Source organism: Pholcus phalangioides, unplaced genomic scaffold (genome assembly GCF_987345545.1).
Source record: "Pholcus phalangioides strain wild (caught in Gottingen) unplaced genomic scaffold, Ppha-v1.0 ptg000007l_1, whole genome shotgun sequence".
In the NCBI taxonomy this organism is placed as follows: domain Eukaryota; kingdom Metazoa; phylum Arthropoda; class Arachnida; order Araneae; family Pholcidae; genus Pholcus; species Pholcus phalangioides.
The window spans coordinates 44669508-44694082 of NW_028301600.1; the positions used below are offsets into that span (position 1 = coordinate 44669508).

Below are 24575 nucleotides of genomic sequence, written 5' to 3' on the forward strand. Positions count from 1 at the left end.
TAAGTAAGCTTATTCGAAAAGGTTTTTTTTTTTAATAAGAAAAGTCAAGAAGATCAAAATTACAAAATGTCTCGTATATGTGTCATATTATAACCCTAATTATAAATAACGAAAAAAAAGTGTCGTTATATCCGAGGTCATTACGTTTCCATTAACGTTATAATCAAGGTTCATTAACATTTCTCTCTATGGGAATTAGTCACGATCACCAATTATTGACGTTGTAACCAAGGTGTCGTTACAATCGAGGTCATTATTTATCGAGTTCAACTGTATAATATAATTCTAAATAATTTTTTTGATATTTACTCACCATTATTGAAATTGTAACGATTTCAAAGGAATCTTTTTTTTTTATGTTGGCCATTTTTTCGATAAAAAAACATTCTTAGCAAGGTGCACATTTGCAGATATCCAAAATAATATCTAATTATGCATAGGTATTTTGGCAACATCCCAAAAACATCTCTAATGACGAGTTTGCATTGACTTTGCACAACTTTGTACAGATCAAAAGTATCGAATACCAATATATTTTTTATATATACGATTGTAATACATTTTTGTCGATTTTCATGGAAATATGGACAAATAAAAAAATGAAATAAAAAAGCTTAAATATCATAACACAGTATTTTTATAAGCTTTAAAATTAAAAAATATAAATTATCAAGTGAATAAACAATTTTACTCACTTCTGGGGTATGATTTTATCATTAAGGTTTTATCGGTAAAGTTTCTTTCTCTATACATTTGAGGATTTATTTAAATATTGAAGTGTGTTCACTTTAATATCCTAATTTTTTTATTTACGCGATTATAATACATTTTTGTCGATTTTCATGGATATATGGATAATTAGAAAAAATAAAATAAATATCATAATACACAGTATTTTTATAAGGATTTAAATCCAAAAATATAAATATCGAGTGAATAATTTTATTTTGTTTCTGCATGATTATATTATTAAGGTTTTATCGCAAAGTTTCTTTCTTTATACATTTTAGGATTTATCTGAACACTCAAGTGTTCACTTTAATATCATCATTACTAACAACATTTTAAGGTAAGAAAAAAATGGATAAGTGAACGGTGTCATAAGGTTTTATTGAAAACATGTTAAGCCGTTTTCTTTCAACGAAGTATCGGTAATGAACAAGAGAGCAAAAAAAAAAAAGTTCAAAATGGAAGAGACTAATTGTTAAAACACTTCTTTTTCATTAAAGATGCGAAGCTCGTTTTAACGCAGGGTAACTTAATGGGAATCGTTTATAACCCTAATGGATAAAAACAATAAAAGGTCTTCTCCCATACATAAAAAAAAGATTGTCCGCCATTTTTACCCTGAGGTTGTATCCGCAAAGTTCCAACTTGGATTAAAAATTCACGCATCCACTCATTTACAACTAGGTTTTTATTTTTTGTTAAATTTTTCTAATTTGCTATTGGTTTTCGAGATGCTTCTTTGATGCCTTTGATAACGTGATTCTTTTTTATTTATGTATAAACATATTTAAATAGAGAGCTGAAGTGGTATATATAAGTAAATGTTTTGAATAAGTAAATAAAAATAAAAATCAATAATAATAATGATAAAACTCTCACATCGTTATCTCATAAACGATAGTATGTTATAAAGTAATATTTTGCGAATATATTTCGTGATATTATGATCAAGTTTTTCGATTGCAGACCATATTTTGAGGTAACTTATGATGAAAGGCATTAAAAAGTATTATTATTACTTTTTTTTTATGAAACACTCATACCCGGTTTTCGCTGATATTATACCTAACGGTAAGTAATGGGTGGTGCAGACATTTGTGTTGGTTTTAAGGGGAGTTTCGTGGTTTTAGCCACTAAGTTTTGGGATGAAAAATCGGTGGGTACGTGAATAGCGGAATTGTGTTAAGAAAATCTGACTTGATTTCAAATTTTAGATTTTTTTTTTTAAATTACTAACTGAAAACTGTCAAAACTTTTCAACTATTTTTTTTAAATTAAATTTTTATAAACATTCAGGTCGACATCGAAAAATATCCTTGTAAGTTAGTTTTTCTACAATGCAGGGGAAATCTCAGGCTGGAGTGACTTAGTTGATTTTAGGAACTGTTTTTTTATATTTATTAACTATATGCATTGCCTTTGTAATTTCCTGTTCTAACAAGTGGCCAAAACAAAAGTGATGCTTGTAAAATTGAGCGATCCCATAGTGAACGTGAATGGTTTAATAACTTCATCCATTGTTTTACCATTGCGATATATCTGAAGATACAAGTAAGATTGCATTCCGATTATATCTTGAAACCACAATGGTGATCGTACGTGAAAAAAAAATTGTGTTATTTCTCTGCATTTGTGTAAACCTGGTCTGCAGTGGAAATTTCTACGTATTATTTAGAAAGATCGAAAAAAAAAAGATATATATATATATATATAGATTACGCACTACACATATTAAATAAGTCTGTTTTCATATTTGTTAATGCGTACGATATAGCCCGATATTGAACAGTAACCGATATAAGTAATATGGCTGAACTCAAATCCTAACGAAGGCTGAAAATGCGTGTTTGTCATTTGGATTTATATTGTTGCATTTAAAATTTTTTATGCCATGATTCTCAAAATATCTTGGGACTTCGACAAACTTTGACAAGAGCGTCACACCGAAATGGTGATATCCAGAACCAGAATCAGAGGTTTAAAAGTTATTCCTGGCCCTATTTCGGGCAAGTCACCATAAGAACTGGAGTTTCTTGGGGAACCCATGTGAAGGGAAAGACAAGTGAGTAATGTATGTGTAAAAGTGAGTGCGTGTTTGAGTTGAGGAAAGGTTGTCAAGATCGGGAATTTAAGTTAAATGTGGTTTCTGGAATTCATTAAAATTTAATTTTAAGACTGGTAAAATGCCACCACTTCCTCAGATTATTAGTGCATTATTATTATTAGCTTTCGCTGTGAGAGAAGAAAGCCTGCGGGGCAACGTTTTGATCTCGCTGCTGCTCGTCTCCCATTGGCTGAGAAGTGGGAAATGGTCATATGGTGATATTTATGTGGTTTTAGTGAATGAATAGAAAGTACGAACTCGTATTATTCAAGGATTTGCTGCAAAAGGAGGTAGCCGCACTTTTAACAACTTTTACCAAACCGAATTAATTTTTAACATCAGTTTTCAAGTTGCGCCACCAAATTTTTTATCACTTATTTTTTCATTTCTTTCCCCTTCATTAGCCTCACACCTGAGCCAAAACTGACTATTAAAATTTGTTTTGATTAATTTGTGTTCATTGTATGTCAAAACGTACTTTAAAAAGAAAAAATAATAATTAATTCATTAATTTGGTCGTCATCTTTACTATGACCAGTGAGGTACACGTAAGTATACGTCAGGTCTTCGCTTGAAAAAAGAATCATTAAAAAAAACCATTTGAATCCATTCAAATCCGTTAAAAATGAGGTACGCATATGTGTGCTTCTCTTTTGGGGAGAGCGAAGAGGTTAGCATAGAAAAATATCTCTTGCATGTGGCTACAGATTGAATATTTTTATTTCGGAGCTATATATCTCCTTTTTCTTACCAAATTATGAACCCCTTTCCGAAAGACTTATTTGCATTAAAAACTAATACTGTTTTATAAATTCCTTTTTAAACTGGAAATACGAATTTAATACTTCTAAAATGTGAAATTACTGTTGCTTAATCTCTTGCTTATCGGTCACTTTGTTCGCTCTCAGTAATTCGTAAGAAACGTTTCATTCTGCCCAACGTATTTTACGGCAAGAGTGAGTTCCATCACATCCTCATACTTTGCAGCTTTTACTGATAAAGGCAGAGATGTATGCTGCCTGAAAGAAAGGAGCTATATATACTCCCGGACACGCCTCCATCTTCCTCCAGAGAAGAAAAAGATACCTAGCTGAAATATGTTAAGGATCACAGAAACTATATATATATATATATATATATATATATTTATTTATTTATTTATTTATATACGTAGCTCGGATCTACGTAATTCTTACAACAATCGAAAGAAGAATTTTTTATATTTGAATACGATAAATATTGTAACTCAAATCATCCGGAAAATGGATCTACCTCCTTTTTTGCAGCAAACCGTTATTGCCGGGAGTTCGTCGTGGGTATATGATCATTGAGAAATTTAACTGCTAATGTGAAAAATATTGAGAACCATTGGGGTTTATATATACAGGGTGCATAGTAAACACAGGGTATGGCATTTTACTGGCGAACCGTTGTACCTAGAAGCATACTTTCAATTAGATGAAGTATGCAAATAACGTGTAGTACTCAGATATGTCATTCGTGTTTCGGGGATATAGACCTACAGTTATTAAACTAAAAAAATAACTTTTTATACAGTCCGCTTGGCTCCAAAATCCAATTAGAACGTTGTTTTCCTATCTCTATTGATGCTAACAAAAAAAATCCATGTTTCTAAGTGTAATATTCACTGAGATATTCTCTAATTCGAAAAATGAAGGACAATTGTGAAAAAACAGTTCTAACTGAGGAAAAACTGTTTTACCCGCATTTGATGCTGTTTTCTTCTGGATTTACTCCGTTTTTCAAACTGAAATATCTCAGTGAATATTGCACTTAGAAACATGGAATTGCTTTTGCTGGCATCAGTAGAGACAGGGCAACAACTTTCTAATTGCATTTTAGGGCACATCGGGACTGTATAAAAAGTTTATTTTATTTTAATAACTATACAACTCCTTGAAACATGAATGACATATCTGAGGCCTACACGTTATTTGAAAACTTTTTCTAATTCGAAGTATACCTCTAGGATCAACGGTTCCCCGGTAAAATGCCTTACCTTGTGTTTGCTATGCAATCTGTATATATGAGATGTAAGATGAATAAATGTAGCTGGACCTACAGTGTGAAGTGAATTCCTGATTTGATAAATTTATGCTCAAACCTTGATATGATCCCGGTAGACTAACCGTGTTATTAAGTAGTGATCTTTGTCTATTGGCGTGTTATGATTTCTTTTGTTTTGGCCACATACTAGGGAAAGCGAAATATGCAGGGTGATTTCATAATTCCCCTTGCCGCATTTTACTGGTGAACCGTTGATTCTAGAGGCATACTTCCAATTAGAAAAAATATTCAAATATCGTGTAGAGCTCAGATATTCATTATGCAAGAGGGTTGTATAGTATAAATATAAATGTAAAAATACAAAAATTACCTTTTGTACATTCACCTTGTCCTCAAAAACCCAATTAGAAAATTGTTGCCCTTCCTCTGAGGAAAACAAAAAAAGTTGCACTTGTCCAAGTGAAATTTAAAAAGAATTATAAACGAGGGGGAAAAGCATTGTTTGTTAGTTTATGCTGTTCTTTCTCAATTTTTCTCAGTTTTTTGAATTCAAATATTTCTGTGAATATTGGACTTCGAAACGTGGAATTTTTATTATTGGCCTGAGGAGAGACGGCAAAAACTTTTTAATTGGGCTTTTGATGACAGGGTGTCGGTGTAAAAACTTAATTTTTGTATTTTGATAACTATGCAACTCTTGGAAATTCATGATCAGCAATTAATTAACCAAATAATCTTACTTCAGTTAAAAATGGGGAACTCTTGACAAATAGTGCATAAAATTGGCAAAAGATATCAAAATAGTTACCAAATTCAAAAAGCGGTGCAATGAAATTTAGTAAAATTATATAATCAATGTTAATAAATATAAATAATCAAAGAGTCTGTGGTATATTTCTACAAACAAAAAATGTTTTAAATATCGTGTTTCATCATTAAAAATGAGGTTAGGGCTTTACTCGATGGACCATCCAATTTTACTCAAGGTAAGTCTATTTTAGTTAGGAAAGAATCGAGGCATTTGATCAAAATACTCAAAACATTGGAAAGGGAAGTAAGTTTTAATTTATCTATTGTTTGATTTTTCTCATTGATTTAAATAAATTTACACTGAAATGATTTAAAATGATTTGGATGATTTAAATTAAATACACTTTGGTTCATTTGGACTTTTTATGATAGTGAAACTGAATCCAATCAATCAAAATTATAATCAATGAATAAAACAATGGGCAGAGTCAGAAAAAGAGAGGTTAATATTATATATATTTACAAATTTCGGAATTAATTCTTTGAACCCTGAAAACGCATCAAAAGTAGAGAATCGATGAATCTCCGAGTAGTGTCTCATATCGATAGTAGAACGTGTCACAGCGTTCCTGAGCGTAGTTGTTTCTGTCTAAGTTTATGCAATCTATCCAACAAATGGGTAGGCTAACAGGGCTCTAGCCTAGAGTATAGGGATTGAATTTAAAAAAAAATTACAATGTAATTTTACTGGAAAATCAGTGCAGAGGGCTGGCTAAAATTCCTGGTCTACCCGCTCGCTCTACAATGAAAGGTTCTTCTATTATTAGTGTCTTTCAAAGTGTTCGTCGCGGCGAGCCGGAGATATTGATTTGTGTGCCTATTTACGCTTTGAGGTAGTTTTTTTATAAGTGAAAATATCTACTGTAAACCAACGTTTCTTAATCTATAGTTCACGGACCAGAGGTGGTCCGCCGGCGGACTTGATGATTTAGTTCTATTTGAATAAAAAATTATTCAATTGTTTTAACTGATAGTAATGATATCCATATGGTTCAAATAAAAATTGCATATTCATACTTATTATGTTCACCATACCTCATCAAGGAAAATGTGAGAAATTGCGTTCCTAAATACGGGATATCACTAATTACAGCCAAAAAATTAAATTTTCGACTAATACGCTAATTACTGCTAAAATGGGTGAAGGGTGGGGAAATAAAGGACTGCTATAAATTGCAGTAAACAAAAATGTATTTGACGAAAAAAAACATTCAAACGACAGGTTGACCTCATTTCATTGAGAGAAATAAGGGGAACTGGGATCTCTTGAATAATTAGGTCATATATGGGATGTCGCCAATTGCCATCAAAAATGTTGTCAGGGTGTCCTCAAAAGTCCTCAAAATTCCCAATTATAGTTAAAATCGCTGAAAAAAAACCACTTTGAATTTGATAACCATGAATTGGGCAAGGCAGCCGTGAGTGACAAAAGTTTGAGAACCCCTGCTATATATATGTCTATAATCTAACGACGTAAAATATCATTGAAATTGAAGTTTCTCAAAATTTCAGAAGAAAAAAAAGCTCTTAACTATCTTAGAGAACACCCATCTAAATTTTTGAGTTTTGGTATTTCTTAAATTCCATCGAGATACAATCAATAAAAACACAAAGACAGTACGAAAACTCTACGGATAAATCTCAAACACGCTTACAATCATTAACGATAGTAATAAAATTAAAATCAAACAACTATATCCATCCCAGTTCATGTCCTTAAAAAATTACGATAATATATCACAAAATGGCGAAAATACAAGACACGTACTTTAGTGACGCTTCAAGACTACTTTTTATTTAATTCAATCGCAATTTTGCAAGCTAATTCACGAAATGGGGAGGGCTCATAGGAAACAAAACGCAATTAGTAACATCGATACATCTCCGAATGACTCACAAATACAAAAATGTATATAAAATCGTACATATAACATAAAGAAAGACAAGGAGTGTTTTTTTTAAAAGAAAGTGAGAGAGAAAAAGACAGATAAAGAGGTAAAGGGGGGGAAAAAATCCTAGAAAATGTCATCCAATTACAAGTTCCATTTTTGAGGTGCATCTACTCTATAATTCGATTATTTGCTCTCTTCTCTTTCTCTCTATATATACATATATATTTTTTATTTATATGAAGTTGGAAAAGAGGCGAAATTTGTAGTTTTAACAAGTTTTGTTTTGCATGCGCCCACGAAAGGTGTTTATCTTGAAGAGGGAGCGCGACCGAAATGAAAGCAATTTAAAGATTATCGCTACCATAATTCCAAATCTGTACCAGCTAATGGATTTTGACAGCAAAACTGATTTGAAGCGACCACCTAGTGTTCGAATTTTGAAGCGGCGTCAAGTACTTTGCCTGCTTTTTTTATTTATTTATTATTATTTTTTTTTTATCCTTTTGTGTGTCGGACATATTTTTTTACAAATACTTATGAATTCTTTACTAAACATTTTTTTGTTTGAAAGCCAGAAAACGACTGTTTTCTCAAAAACGAAAACGCAAAAATCTATGCGCTTTCAATAATCTCAATACTTTTTTTTTTTTATCCTTTACTTATTATTTTTTTCTCCTCTCAAACCCTTACCATCATAGTTACGGAAGTTAATCTGTTAACTCGATCATCATTATCTTTTAGAAAAGCGGCAAATGATGTGTCTCCGTCTTTTTGGAGTAAGAAAGAGAGAGAGAGAAACGTGCCTAAGAAAAATTCTACTTCGAATCAATTAGTTCTCACGCGTTTTGAAAGTTTTTCTTCATTAATTAATGAATGGGAAAATACTTTATCAGTATGTTTTTTTAGCTCTTGTGTTAATTGACTTTGGATGAGCGACAGTCTGGTACTAAGAAAATCTCAAAGTTAAGAATGTAACACAATTAACACTGTAAGGGCTGCTACCGGTGATTGAAGCTTCCTGATTTTTTTTTTCTGTTTCCCGCCTGTCTTTAGGTTTTGTATTAGTGCAGATGCTGAAATGTAATTATTTCTACTCATCTGTGTCAATAAATTACTTTAATGACGCAGCAACAAAAGCGTCTTAGTATTTCGTAAAAAAAAATCCTCAATTTACTAAAAATTGCTAAAAAAAAAATCCGTTGAGAATAAATTCGATTATATTTTTTACATGTATTTTGGTTTTTTTTTCTAATTTTTAGTGTCAGAGTTCAAAATACTCATTATTTCAAATATACCATAAAAGTGGGTCACTTGGGTACCGATTTTTGGGCATTTTTTGTATTATCTCCCTTATGAAATAATATATTTTACTAAAAGTTGGACCAGTAGAGAGAGAGAGAGAAAGGTTTTTCTCTACGTTATGCAAGGATAATTGTTTTGCAACTTATTATAATGGAGAAAAATGAATTCAAAGTCGTACCCAAGTGTCACTTCTTTAGGTGGGTGACTTATGAACACTACTCTATTACCTTGATATTTCGCCTTTCGAAGCGCATGTTCTGATCTGATCCCATTGAAAATAATTAAGGGCAAATAAAAAAAATGTAAATACATATAAATTTTGTTTTTACTACAAATATAAATCCAGGGAATTATTCTTTTTATGTCTATACCATGTAAATCTTCCTGATCGAAGATGCCTTTTTTGGTGTTAATCTTTTAAGTGTAACTTTTCTATAGGGCCTGAGTTTAATATTTTCTCATATGCTCGTGGTGTAAGTATGTTTGCCTGAAATGAATATAAAATACTGTCCTCACACACACCACAATTCTCAAACATTTCACTTTTCACATTAATACAACCATTAATTAACAAATTGATTTAATTAGATAATTTATCATCCACAGTTGAAATTTTTTCAGTTGAAAAATTTTCAGTTTGCCTATACCTACCAAATCAAACTTCTAACAAGACTGCACGACGTAAGCGCAAAGCTCTGTAAATAAAGTTTTGCAATATTTTCATGAAAGGGGTCATTCGAGTATTACGTCAGCATCGATGGGGGGTTCGGATTTGATGAGTTTTGATGACAAGGGTGGAGGGGGGTTTGAATGGTACTTACGTCGTCAACCACCCTTTATAAAAATATGAAATATTCTCACGATGGCATCTTACTCGGTGTGCCAAAAACAAGAAAAACCTTTCGCTAGTTTGTGGGCACCTGAACTAACATTCTCCCTATTAATAAGTCCTCTACAGAACCACTTTAGTGCTCTAAAACTGTGCCACGCGTCAATCACTGGATCTCTAAATGTGCCACGAACCGCTTAAGTGTTCTGGAACTGTGTCATGGGTCACTTAAGTGATCTATGTATGTGCCGCTTAGTTCATTTTCACAAAATTAGGTGTGAGGTGGCGGACTACATCAGGTAAACCCGAGGGCCACATTTGGTCTGCAGGCCATGGGTTCAGCATATATGGCTTAGAGGGTGGGTAGAAATGAATATCTTAAAAAAGAAATTTTGAGTTCTTAATCTTCAAATAGCATTGAAATTAACAGAAATTGATGATAGTAACATATTTTAACATTGATTATAATAACGTATTTTCTTCCGAAAATTCAAAATTTTTAAATATTTTTTGCATAAAAAATAAATTTTTGATTGTCTGTGGGCCCCCTACGTCCGATATGCGTTAGGAGGTAGAGGGCAGAGCTGACTAAATTTTGCTGCCCAGGAAGGGGGGTCAAACCTCAAAACACAGGTCATGATGAAAGTAGGTGGGATAGTTATGAGAGAGATTAGTGCGCAATTTTTAATCATGGAGGCTAATTCTTGTGGCTGAACCTAGAATGTCCTTTCTATTTCATTCACAGCGGCTATAGCGTCACTCACATAAAAAAATAGATCATGTACCGAACTTACCCCGCCAGTCACCAAGTCACCTCACTTTATGGTACATGCTCATAAAAGTAGTGGAATGTATTTATTTTTCAATTTTATTGCAATTTTGATGGGTCATTCTGAGAACTAACAAGCATTTAATGATAGATTAATCATAATAACCTAAAGAGTAGGCCTATAATTTAAGTGATATTATGGTTTTGAGAATCAAAAATTACTGCCAAAATGAATTCCAGAATTTAATGAGACAGAACGTGTTTCGTTAGCATTAAAATATAATTAACTTGTGTGCATTATGGATAAGGTACAAAAATGCATTGCAGTATAAATACACTTCAAGATTGCAATATGGACTCGTGGAATAAGCTCACATTCCGCCCTCATGACGATACTCGCTCAACGCTTTCGTATCGTGTTTTTCGATTGAATTTCGGTTTTCGTGGAAATATGTCTGCCTTTTATTTCCATGAAAAGTAGAATTTTCAGAAGGCGATAAAAACAATTCAGAATTTTATCATTTGCATACACCGCATTTCTTTCTATGAGAAATAAGTAAAAAACGCACGGGAGAAAGGAGATTGGGAAGGAGAAAGCGGAAGGGGAGAATCTTATACACATTCATGTGCGATTTCAACCTTTTAATGGCTTTTGAATGAGTTCTTAACCATTTCAAGTGCATAATATAAAACGTTGCAAAATAAAATCTAATCCTTACTTTCGCTTAATGTGGTTTCCTCTCGAGCCATGAATGTTTTTCCTTTAATGAATGGTCATGCGGCAGAATTTTCAGTACCTTTGTTAAAATACAAACGATTGCATGTTAATCTGTAACTCTTGGAAAATCTCAAACGCGCTCAACTGCTCCGCTTTCATGAAGTAGGGGATGGAGGGCACTGCGTTAGACTTCATTAGTGTTCCATTATTTGAGAGAGAAGAGAGCGCTTGCTTAAACCTTACTTAACGTTAAATGGTTTTCATTTCTTTCGAAATGCTTATGTGTCCTTTCCTGCGCTATGCTCTTTGCTGGCCTTACAAATGAGCCCAAAGTTACAGAAAATGAAGTAATCTTCCTCCCATTGTTTCCAAAAAGGCCAAAGAAAATCGTTGGCTTTTGAAAATAAATTGTTTTATTCTGCAATGTCTTCAAACCGTACAAAGCACTCGAGTTTTCACTTTTCTGCCAGAGAAACTTATTTGACTTGATTATTTGATCTCTTTTAGAATTTTATTTACCGCTCTTTTTTTTACTAAATCGTGGAAGGTTCATTATAACCGAAATGTTCTCATTACTAAATGCTATTTGAGCAAAATGCTTCTTAGTACGCATTTATTAATCGCGGGTTAAAAATGATTATGTCAACTCATATATAAACGTTGGTAATAGAGATTTGCTTTAGAATTTTTTTTATTCACGAAGAGATTTTGTTTATCAGTTTGTAACCTCTAAATGATATGTAGCACCGTTTTTTGAATTTTGCGTTTATTTCATTTATTTCGGACTAGGTCTTTGCCGGGGAAGTCGTTCACCTCCTGTGCCTGTTGGCAGCAACGATGACTTGGCCAATTCCGACAGCCGAGCATCTAGTCCCCTTTCTCCTGGAATGCCATCGACGGACCAGGATATCGACCAGCAGCAACAAGTGCAGTCTGTCGGTCCGACAGTATTAGGTCCAGGTAGTGGCGGTAACGATTCTTGCAGTGGTGGTGGAGGTAGCGGCAACGGTTGCAGCGTCGACGACAAGAAAGGTAAGAATAATCGCAGAAAGAAAAAGACCAGGACTGTATTTACCCGGAGTCAAGTGTTTCAGTTGGAGTCCACGTTCGACATGAAACGTTATCTCTCGAGTTCCGAAAGAGCTGGTTTGGCGGCTTCTTTGCACCTCACCGAAACGCAAGTTAAAATATGGTTTCAAAACCGCAGGAACAAATGGAAAAGGCAATTAGCAGCGGAACTAGAAGCCGCTAATATGGCGCATGCTCAACGGATGGTGCGTGTGCCAATACTTTATCACGATAGTGGAGGTTCGACAACTGGCGCTCCTACGGGAGACGCGACAGTTTCTCTCGCGACGTATTCATCACTGTACTATCACCACCCTTCATTTGCAAGTGGCCAAACCACGACAACTGTACGCGCACCTCTTCCGAGTCTTGTCTGAAAAGAAAATTCAATGTGAGACGAACACGGACATTATGTGAAATAAATTTCCGAGGCTGATCTCTTTGCCAAAGGTGTTTGAGATTCCTGTGTGAGACGCGAACATCACATCAACATTCCAGGATAGTTGTTGAAGTCCTGCTCTAGTCATAAATTGAAGAACTCGCAGCGTTAATAGGGACTTAAATTCGTTCGAGTACAATGGAACCTTCTGAAAGAATATGTATAACATTTTTCATATCATTTTGAATGATTCGGAGAAGAAACATCGCTTACATATAACAGCAACTGCCTCAACAGAACGAAATTTCTGGGATCACCTGATAAGTTTCCGATATTTTACGTTTCTATTTAAAGAGTGATGAATGAGGAGAAGAGCAAATACAAGGAGAGTCAATTATTTGCTAGGCACGAATAAATAAATTACAAAAACTAACTTTCTCGAGTGAAATGCAAAACCACTGACCGATGCTGTGCCTAATAACCCACATTAGAGGATTCTCTTTCAAAAATGACATTTGTGTTTCTTCCCAAAAGAGATGCTTGTATTTCTCATTTTGATCAGTTTTTCCTTTATATAGCCACCATAGTCCATATTTAAACCTAATTTTTGCGTCTGTAAGTATATTTCATGTTTCAAACAAATATTCAAAAAAGAATTATTCTGAAATACTTCAAAAATCGATATCGTTAAAATCTGGGTTAATGTGTTAGTGAATGAAGCACATTATGACGTCAAATGAAACTCAGTCCAAATGATGAATTACTTACTCATAAGCTCTCTTCACCCTATGTTTCTCGATGACAAATCTTTAAAAGCTAATCCTATAATTAACTGACCACTCTGTGACCAATCGATAGTGATGGTAATGCTTGGAATTGTTTATAGTATAGTTTCCGTTTTTCCAATAACATACAAACCGAGCTTTAAATCTTCGTAATCATGATTTATGTAATAAAAGAAAAAATATGTGACTTTTTTTTTCAGACGCAATGTTTTAACAAACATCTCACCAAATCGTAAATTTTCGTAAGTTGTAGGAAAAGTTACGTTGAGCTTCCGATCAAATACATGAACATTTGTATATTTCGCAAAAACCATCGGAGATCGCCGAACTTGAAAAAAAATATTGTGAACAAAAATACAGCGGAAAAAGAAAACTTTTTTGAAGGAAAATGAGAGATAAAAATGTGCCAAAAATATCATTTAGCTAAAATAAGAATTCCTTTTACCGAATTATAAACTGTATTTAATATGAGTTAGAACAAAACAAAAACGGATGAAGGACGTTGTTTCCAAATTACATTAAAGGTACGAAACGGCTCCGTTCTTCGATTGGACATGATTTTTTTGAAGCTGATTTAATTGAAAATTATGGTATAACTTCCCGATTTTTTTTTTTCAGTGCTAAAAGCCATGTCGTTATTTCAGTGACTCGTTAATCGGAAGTAACGCTATCAAATTTCGACTCGATTACCTCAAGAAAGATACGTCTAATCGAAAAAGATTCATTAAAACATTTTGTTATAGTAATTGAAAAAACAAAGTAAATCAGATTATCATAAAATAAAATAAGTAACAGTAAACTGTTTCTTCGTACTTGAAATCATTTTCAAGAAAAATAACGCAAGTTTATTTAAATTTTTGTGCAATGAGATGTCATGAAAACACGGATCACTTTGTATTTTTTAACGTAAAATGTGTAAAAAAATTGCGAGACTTCGAAAATACGTGGTAATTTTTATGCTGATTGCATTCAGTTTTACACGTTGGTGTAATCCCGTTGCAAATTTGGAGTGTGTCGATGTACATATACTTGAAAAGAAAAATAAATATTTGATTTTCTGTTGTTCATATATACCTGATACAAGTCTGATTAGTCAAGTCTGGTCTTATGAATTTTCAAAACTGCATTAATGAAAAATAATAATTAAAAGTTCTATTTTCCAGAATTTTTTTTTTATGGCGTTAGATTATGTTTCCGCTGTTTAATAATTTATATGGCATGATTGGAATTTATTTAAAAAGAAAATAGATGAGAGAGAGAGAGAGAGAGAGAGATGATGATGAGTGGCAGAAACATCTCATTCTTTGATTAACATAGAGAAATATACAAAAGATGAAAAGAATTATAATAGTTACTTTTTATTTTATTTATGTGTTTGATAATATATATGAAATAAATTTGAAGAAAGGGTGAATAGGTGGTATAGAGACTGTAACTATGTATGAAATAGTTACGCTCTTCGATTGAACATGCTTAAAATGCTTACAAATTTATGGTATCTGCAGTGCCGTCCTAACGCACGGGGCCCACCTGGGTACGGCCAAGGGGCCTCGAGAGAAGAGGGGCCCCCACAAAACTGAGAGATCTGGTGGAAATTTTCTAGAATTTACCAGGTAGAACCTCAGGAAATTCACTTCGCCCGGGGCCCATTATACTCTGAAGCAGCTCTGGGTGTCTGTTCCGATTTTTCATTGGTAAAAGCCATGACGCTATTGGTGACTCGCTACGTCCATCGGAAATAACATCATCTAATTTTATCGTGGTTATTTCAGGAAAGATACGGCTGATCGAAAACAAAAAACGAACAAGACACTTTCTTTTAGTTATTCAAAAATGAAATTACGTGATATATAAAATAATTAACAGTAAATGCAGGTTGGAAAAACTATTTTTTTTTTCAAATAATTTGTTTCCCAAAACGATTAATCGCATGTCTGGTGTTATAAATTTCTAAAACAACATTAAAAAAATTTAGTAACCAAAAATGCTATTCCAAAAATACTACAGGATGATTTTAAATTCATGGGGCAAACTTTAAGAGGTGATATAAGAAGCCTAAACAACCATTTTTTTATCACAGGATGTGCGGTCGAATCACAATAGCAAAGGGAATAGAGGGTGTTTTAAGAGAGTGCTCAATAGCACTTCACCAAAAGCAAATATATTTTTCCGACGGATTTGCTGCGATAACCATTCGAGGGTGCGTGGGCACCTTCGGATTGGATTGGAATTGGAAGAATTAACATTATTATTATTATCATTACTTTTCATTTTATTACTACTTTTCTTTTTTTTGATAATCAATGAATGAAATAAATTTGAAGAAGGGACAATAGAGGCAGTAAACCTACATAAAGACTATGCATTAAATAGTCCTCGTTCTTCGATTGGACAAGTTTTTTTAAAGTCTAACTGCGTTCTATAAATTTCAATTTGATTGAAAATTTATAGAACGGCGCAACACAATATCGCATAAAATAAAATAATTGACAAGATATAATATGTATATTTCAAAACTTTTTTTCCAATAATTGGTTTCACGAAACGATTAGTCAAATCTGGTAGGCCTATTATAAATTTCCTAAACCACATTAAAAAAAAAACGAATATGCCTAATCAAAAATTATATTACAGAAATATATTTAAAATAATTTATATATGATGAGATTGTCATTTATTTGAAAAAAAAAATAGATCGGTTCTTTATGCAAGATCATTTGATTCCCTGATTAGCATAGAGAAATATACAAAAGATGAAAAGAATTATTATCATCATTACTCTTTTTATTTTATTATTATATTTTTTGATAATCGATCAATAAAATAAATTTGAGAAAAGGGTAAAAGAGGCAGTATAGAGACACTATGTAGAGAGAGTATTCATTGATTACATTGTAACGCCATTGGCTCAGTTTCCCTTCGGATCCCAATCAAACAGAGCGGAAAATGAGACCGTAAGTGAAAAGCATTCGCCCTAAAATGTATTTACTCCTCTCGTCTTAGAAATTACCTGCTTTTTTTTTTTTTCTCTCCTATATATATATATATATTTATATATATAAATATTTTTTCTTCCTACCTCTCATCAACCAACACTTCCTTTAGCACAGAAATTCAATACGTCCAAAGAATAAGAGACGGAGAAAAAAATGATAAAAGTGATACAGAGGGATAGTTAAAGATCAAAATGCAGTACACGAATCGAGAGAAATAAGTAAAAAAAATATAAAAAAAAGAACGATGAAGGGGGAAAAAAAAGGAAGAAAGTTAAAAAAAAAAAAAAAATTGACTCAACTTTTTTTTTTATTTGAAAAAAAAAAAAAAAAAAAAAAAAAAAAACCTTTTGCGCATTGGTATAAAAGCCTATTAGTCGGATAAAACCCACGGGCTTTGTACCATTCGATTTCCTTTCCGAAGTCCCCTTTGTGAAGAAGTCGGAGAGAAAAATAAAATATATATATATATATATATAAAGAAAAGTCGGAGGAAGGGCCAAGAGTCGAGATGAAAAGATTGCGAAATGAAAGCCACGGGCGTCCGGGGGGCGTCGAGGGTAGGGCCTAACGTCGAAGCTCCTCCTCCATTCCATCCGCGCCATCGCATTCTTTCCCTCCTTTCTATATATATATATATACCTAAATTCCTTTTTTCTTTCTCATTTTTTTTTTTCTTCTTCTTCTTTCAGTCACAACCACCACCAACAAAGGTATACGTATGTATGTATGTTACATATATATAAAAGTCACGGAATAGAAAAGTTGCTCTCCGCCTACTTTGGTGTCTTCGGGCCTGACTCCAATCATAATGGCAGGTGACCGAGCGAGCGAGCGACCTAAACAGGAAAAAAAAAAAAGAAAAAGAGACAGAACAGAGGGAATGGGAAAAAAAGGTCGCCGTGCTGTTTGTTCTTGTGTGTGTTGTGTATGTCTGTCGCTCTCTTTCCAGCGGGCAAAAGACAGCTGCCCAAGAGGAAACAACAACAAAGCCTTTGGGGGAATAGATATGGGATGTTTGTTGCCCTTTTTTTTTTTTGGATTTATTCTATTTTTATTATTATTCTCTTCTTTTTTTTTTCACGTATACGACCAAGAATCTCGAGCAGAGAGAGATGGTGGATGAACTGTTATATCGTATGTCCGAATGGTTGGTACTATGATCGGAAATGTGTCCTCCACCCTGTCGAGGATCGTCCTCCGTCGTATATCCTGCTTCGGTTTTACGAAATGCCCTGCATGCATGGATGGTCCCATGAGATAAAGGACGGGGAATGTTGAGAAGTAAAAATAAAATACATACGAAAATCCGAAACAGATTTTTTTTTTTTTTTTACTGTATAGCTGACTCTGATTTCAAAGATATGATTTTTGCCTTGGAGTTTATCCTTAGTTCACTGAAAAGAATTTAGTTTTTTTTTTGAAGACACGAGTGAATCCCCTGCTACATTTCTTCACTTTCTTTATGCTTTATTTTAGTTTTTGCGTTTCGTTTTTTACCCCCCTCAACCTTAGGAGAGAGAGAAAAGGGATTTATTTCTATTTTACCTAAAGAATTTTTACGAGAGAATTCTACATGATACTTTTCCCCCCTCAAACCAAATGAACGGGGAAATGTTTTCTGTAAAAGATAGTAACGGTTAATTTATATTGGAATAGTCCGGAAATGTTTTCTTTTATTAAAGTGAAATCTGTCTTTATATTTACTGTCGAAAACCTTTTATTTTTATTATTCCCTTTGTTTAACATTTTGAACCAAGAATGTATCTTTGGATGATGGGTGAACTGTTATATCGTATGTCCAAACGATTGGTGCTATGATCGGAAATGCATCCTGCACCCTGTCGAGGACCGGCTTCCGTCGTATACGTCGCTTCGGTTTTACGAAATGTCCTGAATACAGGGGTGGTCCCATGAGATAGAAGATGGGGGGTGCTGAGAAGTAAAAATGAAAATTCATATGAAAATCTACACCACAGACTTTTTTTTTTTACTGTATAGCTGACTTTGATTTCAATTACACTCATGTCCATAAATTAAGGATAATTCAGAATCACACGGAAATCGAAATCTAAAGTAAAAATTTCACCTGCAGAATTATCACACACATCTTCAAGAATGAGATGCAAATTTCAGGAAGCCACCAGATGATGCCGATAGTACGTCACAATGACGAGAGTGTAAGAGGGGGTATATAAGGAATGGTGGCAAAGAAGTGAAATTGTTCACAAGAGTTCTGTAAGGCGCTCAGTGCCATAAGCGAATAGTTATGACACAGAGGACGCATGTGGATGATTTTTTACGTGGTAGAATTATCGGCCGCCTGGAATGTGGGCGTACTCAGATGGAAGTATCCGAGGAACTTGGAATTGCCCAAAGTGTCATCTCTAGGCTTTGGCAACGATTCCAAGATAACGGAAATGTCAGTAGACGTTACAGTACAGGTCGCCCCCGAGTTACAACGCCGAATGAAGACCGGTATTTGGCAGTAACTGCCAAAAGAAGCAGACGGAGTACAGCATCCGACCTGTCTCGTCAGCTATCTGCAGCCACGGGTACCACAGTTTCAAGGCAAACCGTGTACAGTCGTTTGGGAGATATTGGTCTATATGCTCGCAGGCCTGTCAGATGTGTTCCGCTCACGACAACTCACAGTCTCACAGAACATGCAATGTGGACATCGTCACAGTGGGCTTGTGTGATGTTTTCCGACGAGTCCAGGTTTAGCTTGCAGTCTGATTCACGTCGGACTTTCATATAAAGAACGCCAGGTACCCGTTACCACCAAGACAACATCATTGAATGACACCGTTATGGTGGTGCAGCATTGCTCGTTTGGGGTGGAATTATACTGGGTTCCAGAACAGATCTGCATGTTCAAACCGGAACCATGAAAGCCCAAATTTATCGGGACATCATTCTGGAACAACATGTACGTTTGTTTGAGGTGCCATGGGCGCCAAATTTGTGTTTATGGATGACAACGCCCGTCCTCACCGAGCAAACATCGTAAACGAATGCCTTGAATCTGAGGATATAACCCGTATGGAATGGCCAGCATTCTCACCTGACTTGAATCCGATACAGCATGTGTGGGACATGCTTGGCCGACGAGTTGCAGCCCGTCAACCACCTCCTACATGTGTACCGGAACTTCGGAGAGCATTGCTTGCTGAGTGGAGTGATCTTCCCCAAGATCAGATCGATAATTTGATACTCAGCATGCCTAGGCGTTGTACGGACTGTATTTCATCGCATGGGAGACATACAATGTATTAACCATCATACCAACCATGTAATAGTAAGTTTTTGTAAAGGAGATATTTTTTACAAGTGCTCCAGGGAGCAAAAATCGTAGTTTTTATAAATGGTATCATACATTCACCATCGTTTTTTGTCCTTTATCTTTTGTTTAATAAATGGGTTTTATGAATAAGTAACGTTTGTTTTGTTTCTGAACCTTTATTTGCCGGACCTGGCATTATCCTTAATTTATGGACATGAGTGTATATGATTTTTGCCCTGGAACTTATCTTTAGTTCACTGAAAAAAATTTAGTTTATCTTTTTTTGCAGACGAATGAATTGAAACCCCTGCTACATTTCTTAAAATTCTGTATGCTTTATTTTTTAGTTTAAAAAAAAAAAAATCATTTTTACCCCCTCCAACATTAAAAACAGAAGAGAAAGGGATTTACTTTCATTTTATCTAAAGAATTTTTACGAGGGAGAATTCTATCATATTTTTTCCCCAAAAGGAATGAACGTGGAATTTTATTATTTTTTTTTTGGAAAAAATAGTAATGGTTATTTCAGTGTTTCTGAAAGTGCGCGTCGCGGCTCCTAGCGGCGTCGCCAACCTTTGTCAGAGGCATCGCTGCGAGCTGAAGATATTGAGTTGTGTGGCTATTTATGCTTTGAATTGGTTCTTTTATATGAGAAAATATCTATCAAACTATTCTGGGGAGCCATATGAACCATAAATTGGTTGGCAAGGGAACCGTCCGTGATTGACAAAAGTTTCAGAACCACTGGGTTAATTTATATTGGAATAGTCCAAAAATGCTTCCAGTAAAATATTTGGTTTCATTAAAGTGAAATTAGTCTTTACTTTTACCTTATCGATAACCTTTTACTTTATTATTCTCTTTTTTAACGTATAAAACCAAGAATATCTCTCTGGATGGTGGATGAACTGTTATATATCGTGTGTGTCCGAGTGGTTGGTGCTATAATCGGAAATGCGTCCTCCACCCTGTAGAGAACCGGCCTCCTTCGTCCATCTTGCTTCGGTTTTACGAAATGCCCTGCATGCATAGATGGTCCTATGAAATAGATAACGGGGAATGCTGACAAGTAAAAAGAAATTTATATTTACAAATTTAAAAAACAGAAGTATTTTTTTTACTGTTTAACTGACTCTGATTTCAGAGATAGGATTTTTAGCCTTGGAGCTTATCCTTAGTTCACTGAAAAGAATTTATTTATTTTTTAAGACGAGTGAATCCCCTTGCCACATTTCTCCAACTTTTTTATGCTTTATTTCAGTTTTACATTGAGGGATATATTTAAATTTTATCTAAAGAATTTGTACGACGGAATTCTATCATGATGCTTTTTTACCCCAAAAAAAAAGAATGAACGTGAATTTATTTTTTTTTTTTGTAAAAATAGAGGTTAATTGTATTAAAATAGTCCGGAAATTTTTTCAGTAAAATTGTCGTTTTTATCAAAGTAAAATCCAATGTATCCTTCAGTTTTGGAAACACATGTGAATTATTTTATTTGCGTATACGTAATTAAAACAATTTCATTGTCTGTCTAATTAGCAAATTAAACTTCTAAATTATTTATATGTACAGGGTGTTGCCTTGAAGTGGCAACAAACTCAGAGGGGTGATATTAGTCATCAAGAAAAACAAAAATCACAATAGAACATGGTATCGCAAACCACGTTTAGTCGGTGAAAATTGCAAAAATACTTATGAAGGTGTGACGTCGAGTGGGACAATAAGGCCAATAAGTATAGAAAATATTTAACAGCAGGATTACAACACAGCCTGTGGTGTACAATAATAAGGCCGCATCGCCGCATGGCAGTCGAGTGGTTCGGGAACTAGCTTCTGACTGTGCAGGTCTGGGTTCGAATCCCGGTTCGGGCATGGATATTTACTAACACTGACAAATTCCCTGGACAGATCGTAAAGATCTCTTGGGAATACGTGATGATCACGTTATTATTTAAAAAAAAACAAAAAGTACAAAATCTGTAATCATTTCTCTTCGTCTAACATCTGTGTTGCACAGGCGGTATTATAATCATGCTGATAAGTAAATGGTTTTCGCACTTTTTTATTTTACTTTTTTGCACTTACTTATTTATTTCACTTTTTTGCACTTATTTATTTCACTTTTTTGCACTTATTTATTTCACTTTTTTGCACTTATTTATTTCACTTTTTTGCACTTATTTATTTCACTTTTTTGCACTTATTTATTTCACTTTTTTGCACTTATTTATTTCACTTTTTTGTACTCATTTTGTACTTATTATTGTACTTTATTTTGTACACCGCAGGCTGTGTTGTAATCAAATGCTGTCAAATAAATATTTTTCCTGTTTATTATTGGCCATTTTGTCCCACTCGGCGTCACACCCTTCATAAGTATTTTTGCGATTTTTACCGACTAAAAATGGTTAGCGATACTATGTTCTATGGCAATTTTTATTCCTCTTAATGCCTAATATCACCTCTCTGAGTTTGTCACCACTTCAAGGCAACACCCAGTATAAGTATCAATCTATATTCATAACAAAAAAAAACTATCATGGTAAAAATAGTCGTTTTTGTCAAATTGAAATAGTCCCCCCTTCATATTCACTATCGATAGCCTTTAGTTTCTGTGAAACATATAAATGATTTTATTTGCGTATTTGTAATTAAAACAATTCCAATATATATATATATATATATCTCTGTCGAATTACAAATTAAACCTGTATATAAATTTTTTATGTATAAGTAATAATCTAGATTCGAGACGTAACCAAAAAAAAATTAAATTATCATTTCCAAATTTAGTACAAATAGCCGTTTCTATCAAAATGAAAAGTCACTTCGCGAACTGGCCGGCTAATGTCTGAATTTCGGACATCGGCTGTTTCAATATTTAACGAAATTGGCCAATTCGTGACGGGGCAGGCCACTTCGCGAATTGGCCAATTTCGCGCTTTGGCAGTAACATATATATACTTTTAAGATAAATAATAATAAATAATCTTTTATATATTAAATGCTTGATGCACTTGAGAGTATCATCGTCAATCTATTTCAAAATGGTTTTTTTCTTTTTTATTCATAAAGATCTTCGTTTTGTGATCGTCGAAGAAAACGATCATGTTTCAGATCGGAAGATCTTTTTTCTTCAATATTTACAAATATGTAAGTATGTATTCAAAAAATAAACAGATAACAAATCATATTTTAATAACTAACTTTTTCTATACGAAAGTAACAAATCTTCTTGAAGTAACATAAAATCTCTCTTCTCTTTTTTTTTGTAACGATAAAAATATTTCCCTCAAAAAATAATTACAATTTATAAGCATTTATTTAAAGTTTAACATATTTGATGTAAATAAAATTTCATCTAAAAATTGCAAAAGTTAAGGATAAAACTTTATAATTGATTAAAAAATTGGAATTTTTTTAGTGGAAGGGGAAGTATAGCCATCATCTTATGTAGAATTTCATGATTAAAAATGTTTTATCTGGTTAACAAATATTATTTATAATATGGATTCATTAAATATATCCCGTATATAATGTTCAAATTCTAACAAAAATAATAGAAAAAATGTTTGATTGAAATTTTATCGCGTCTTCCCAATTATAAATTTAAAAATTGAAGTTTGAATTACGTATTATATATATTTTCTTATAAAAAATTGTTTCCATACATATTAAATTACATTGTGTCTTGAATTTAAGAAAATCATTTTTTTTTAAGAAATTTTTTTTCGAAGTAAATTAAACGAAATTCTTCGTGAATCCTAAGCAAATACGACAACAATTTGGTATCAGAGTTTTTAGGTATAAAAATTGCAAGTTGTATTACTATCTAATTGTTTCTTGACTCTCCAAAGTATTTTGTATAGAACTACTGTAAATAAAAAGTGAAAGTGTGAATGAAGTAAACATGGCGAAAAATTAATTAATTAATTAATTAGTGTACTAAGCAAGAAAAAAATGTGTACTAAACAAGAAAAAGTGGTAAATCGTCGTAATTTCTACAGAACTCGTCAGGATAAAGTCTTTGTGACGACGGTGTCTTGTATTTTTCACATTTACCATTATGTGATTATGTGACTAGTGAAAAAAGTTGCCATTTTTTTAGTGGAAGAAAGTATAAATACCATCCTATGCATAGTTTTACGATTGAAAATGTTTATCTAGTTAAAAAATAAAATTTATAACATTAATCCATTAGATATATCTCCTATTAATGTTCAGATTCTGATAAAAAGTGCGGTACTACAAAGTTTGAATTACGTATTAGTAAGTCTTTTCTCATAAAAAAATTGCTTCACATATTGAATTACATTTTGTCTTGATGTAAGAGAATCATTTAAAAAAAGAAATTTTTTTTCCAAGAAAACTAAACTAAATTCTCCGTGAATCCTAAGCAAATACGACAGCGATTCAGTCTTAAAGAGTATTTAGGTATAAAAATTGCAAGCTGTATTACTATCTAATTGTTTCTTGGCTCTCTGGAGTATTTATTTGTATAGAACTAAACAAAGAGTGAATGGAGCTTATATATAAAACGAGAATGGAGAATGAAGTAAACATGACAAAAAATAAATAAATAAAATGGTGTATTAAAACGTCGGAATTTCTAACGGAACTGCGTCTGCAACCTTAGCAACGGTCGAGATATAAAGAGCCTGTGACGACGGCGTCTTGTATTTGACGTTTACCATTATGTGATTATGGTACCAAGGGACCCAGAAACCAGTCGACGTCAACTTCACCAGATCCCATCTGTCAACAGACAACGGCTTACGCACTGCGAGTTGCTGAAATCGCTTTATCATTCCCCGGCACTTGAGCGGAATCATCTCTACAGCATTAGAACATAGGCCGATTTCCAGATGGGGTAGCTCGAA

The 24575-nt window shown here is 33.5% G+C and overlaps 1 protein-coding gene across 1 annotated transcript in view; it reads left to right on the forward strand.

The window, feature by feature from the left end:
- LOC149085346 (uncharacterized) overlaps nt 1–14427 on the forward strand; it is a 41130-nt gene extending 26703 nt beyond the window's left edge. The window contains exon 2 of the mRNA XM_089233947.1: nt 11971–14427. Coding sequence (XP_089090073.1) covers nt 11971–12626 — 656 coding nt within the window. The 3' untranslated portion in view covers nt 12627–14427. The remainder of the gene's footprint in view (nt 1–11970) is intronic.
- The last annotated feature ends 10148 nt before the right edge of the window (nt 14428–24575 follow it).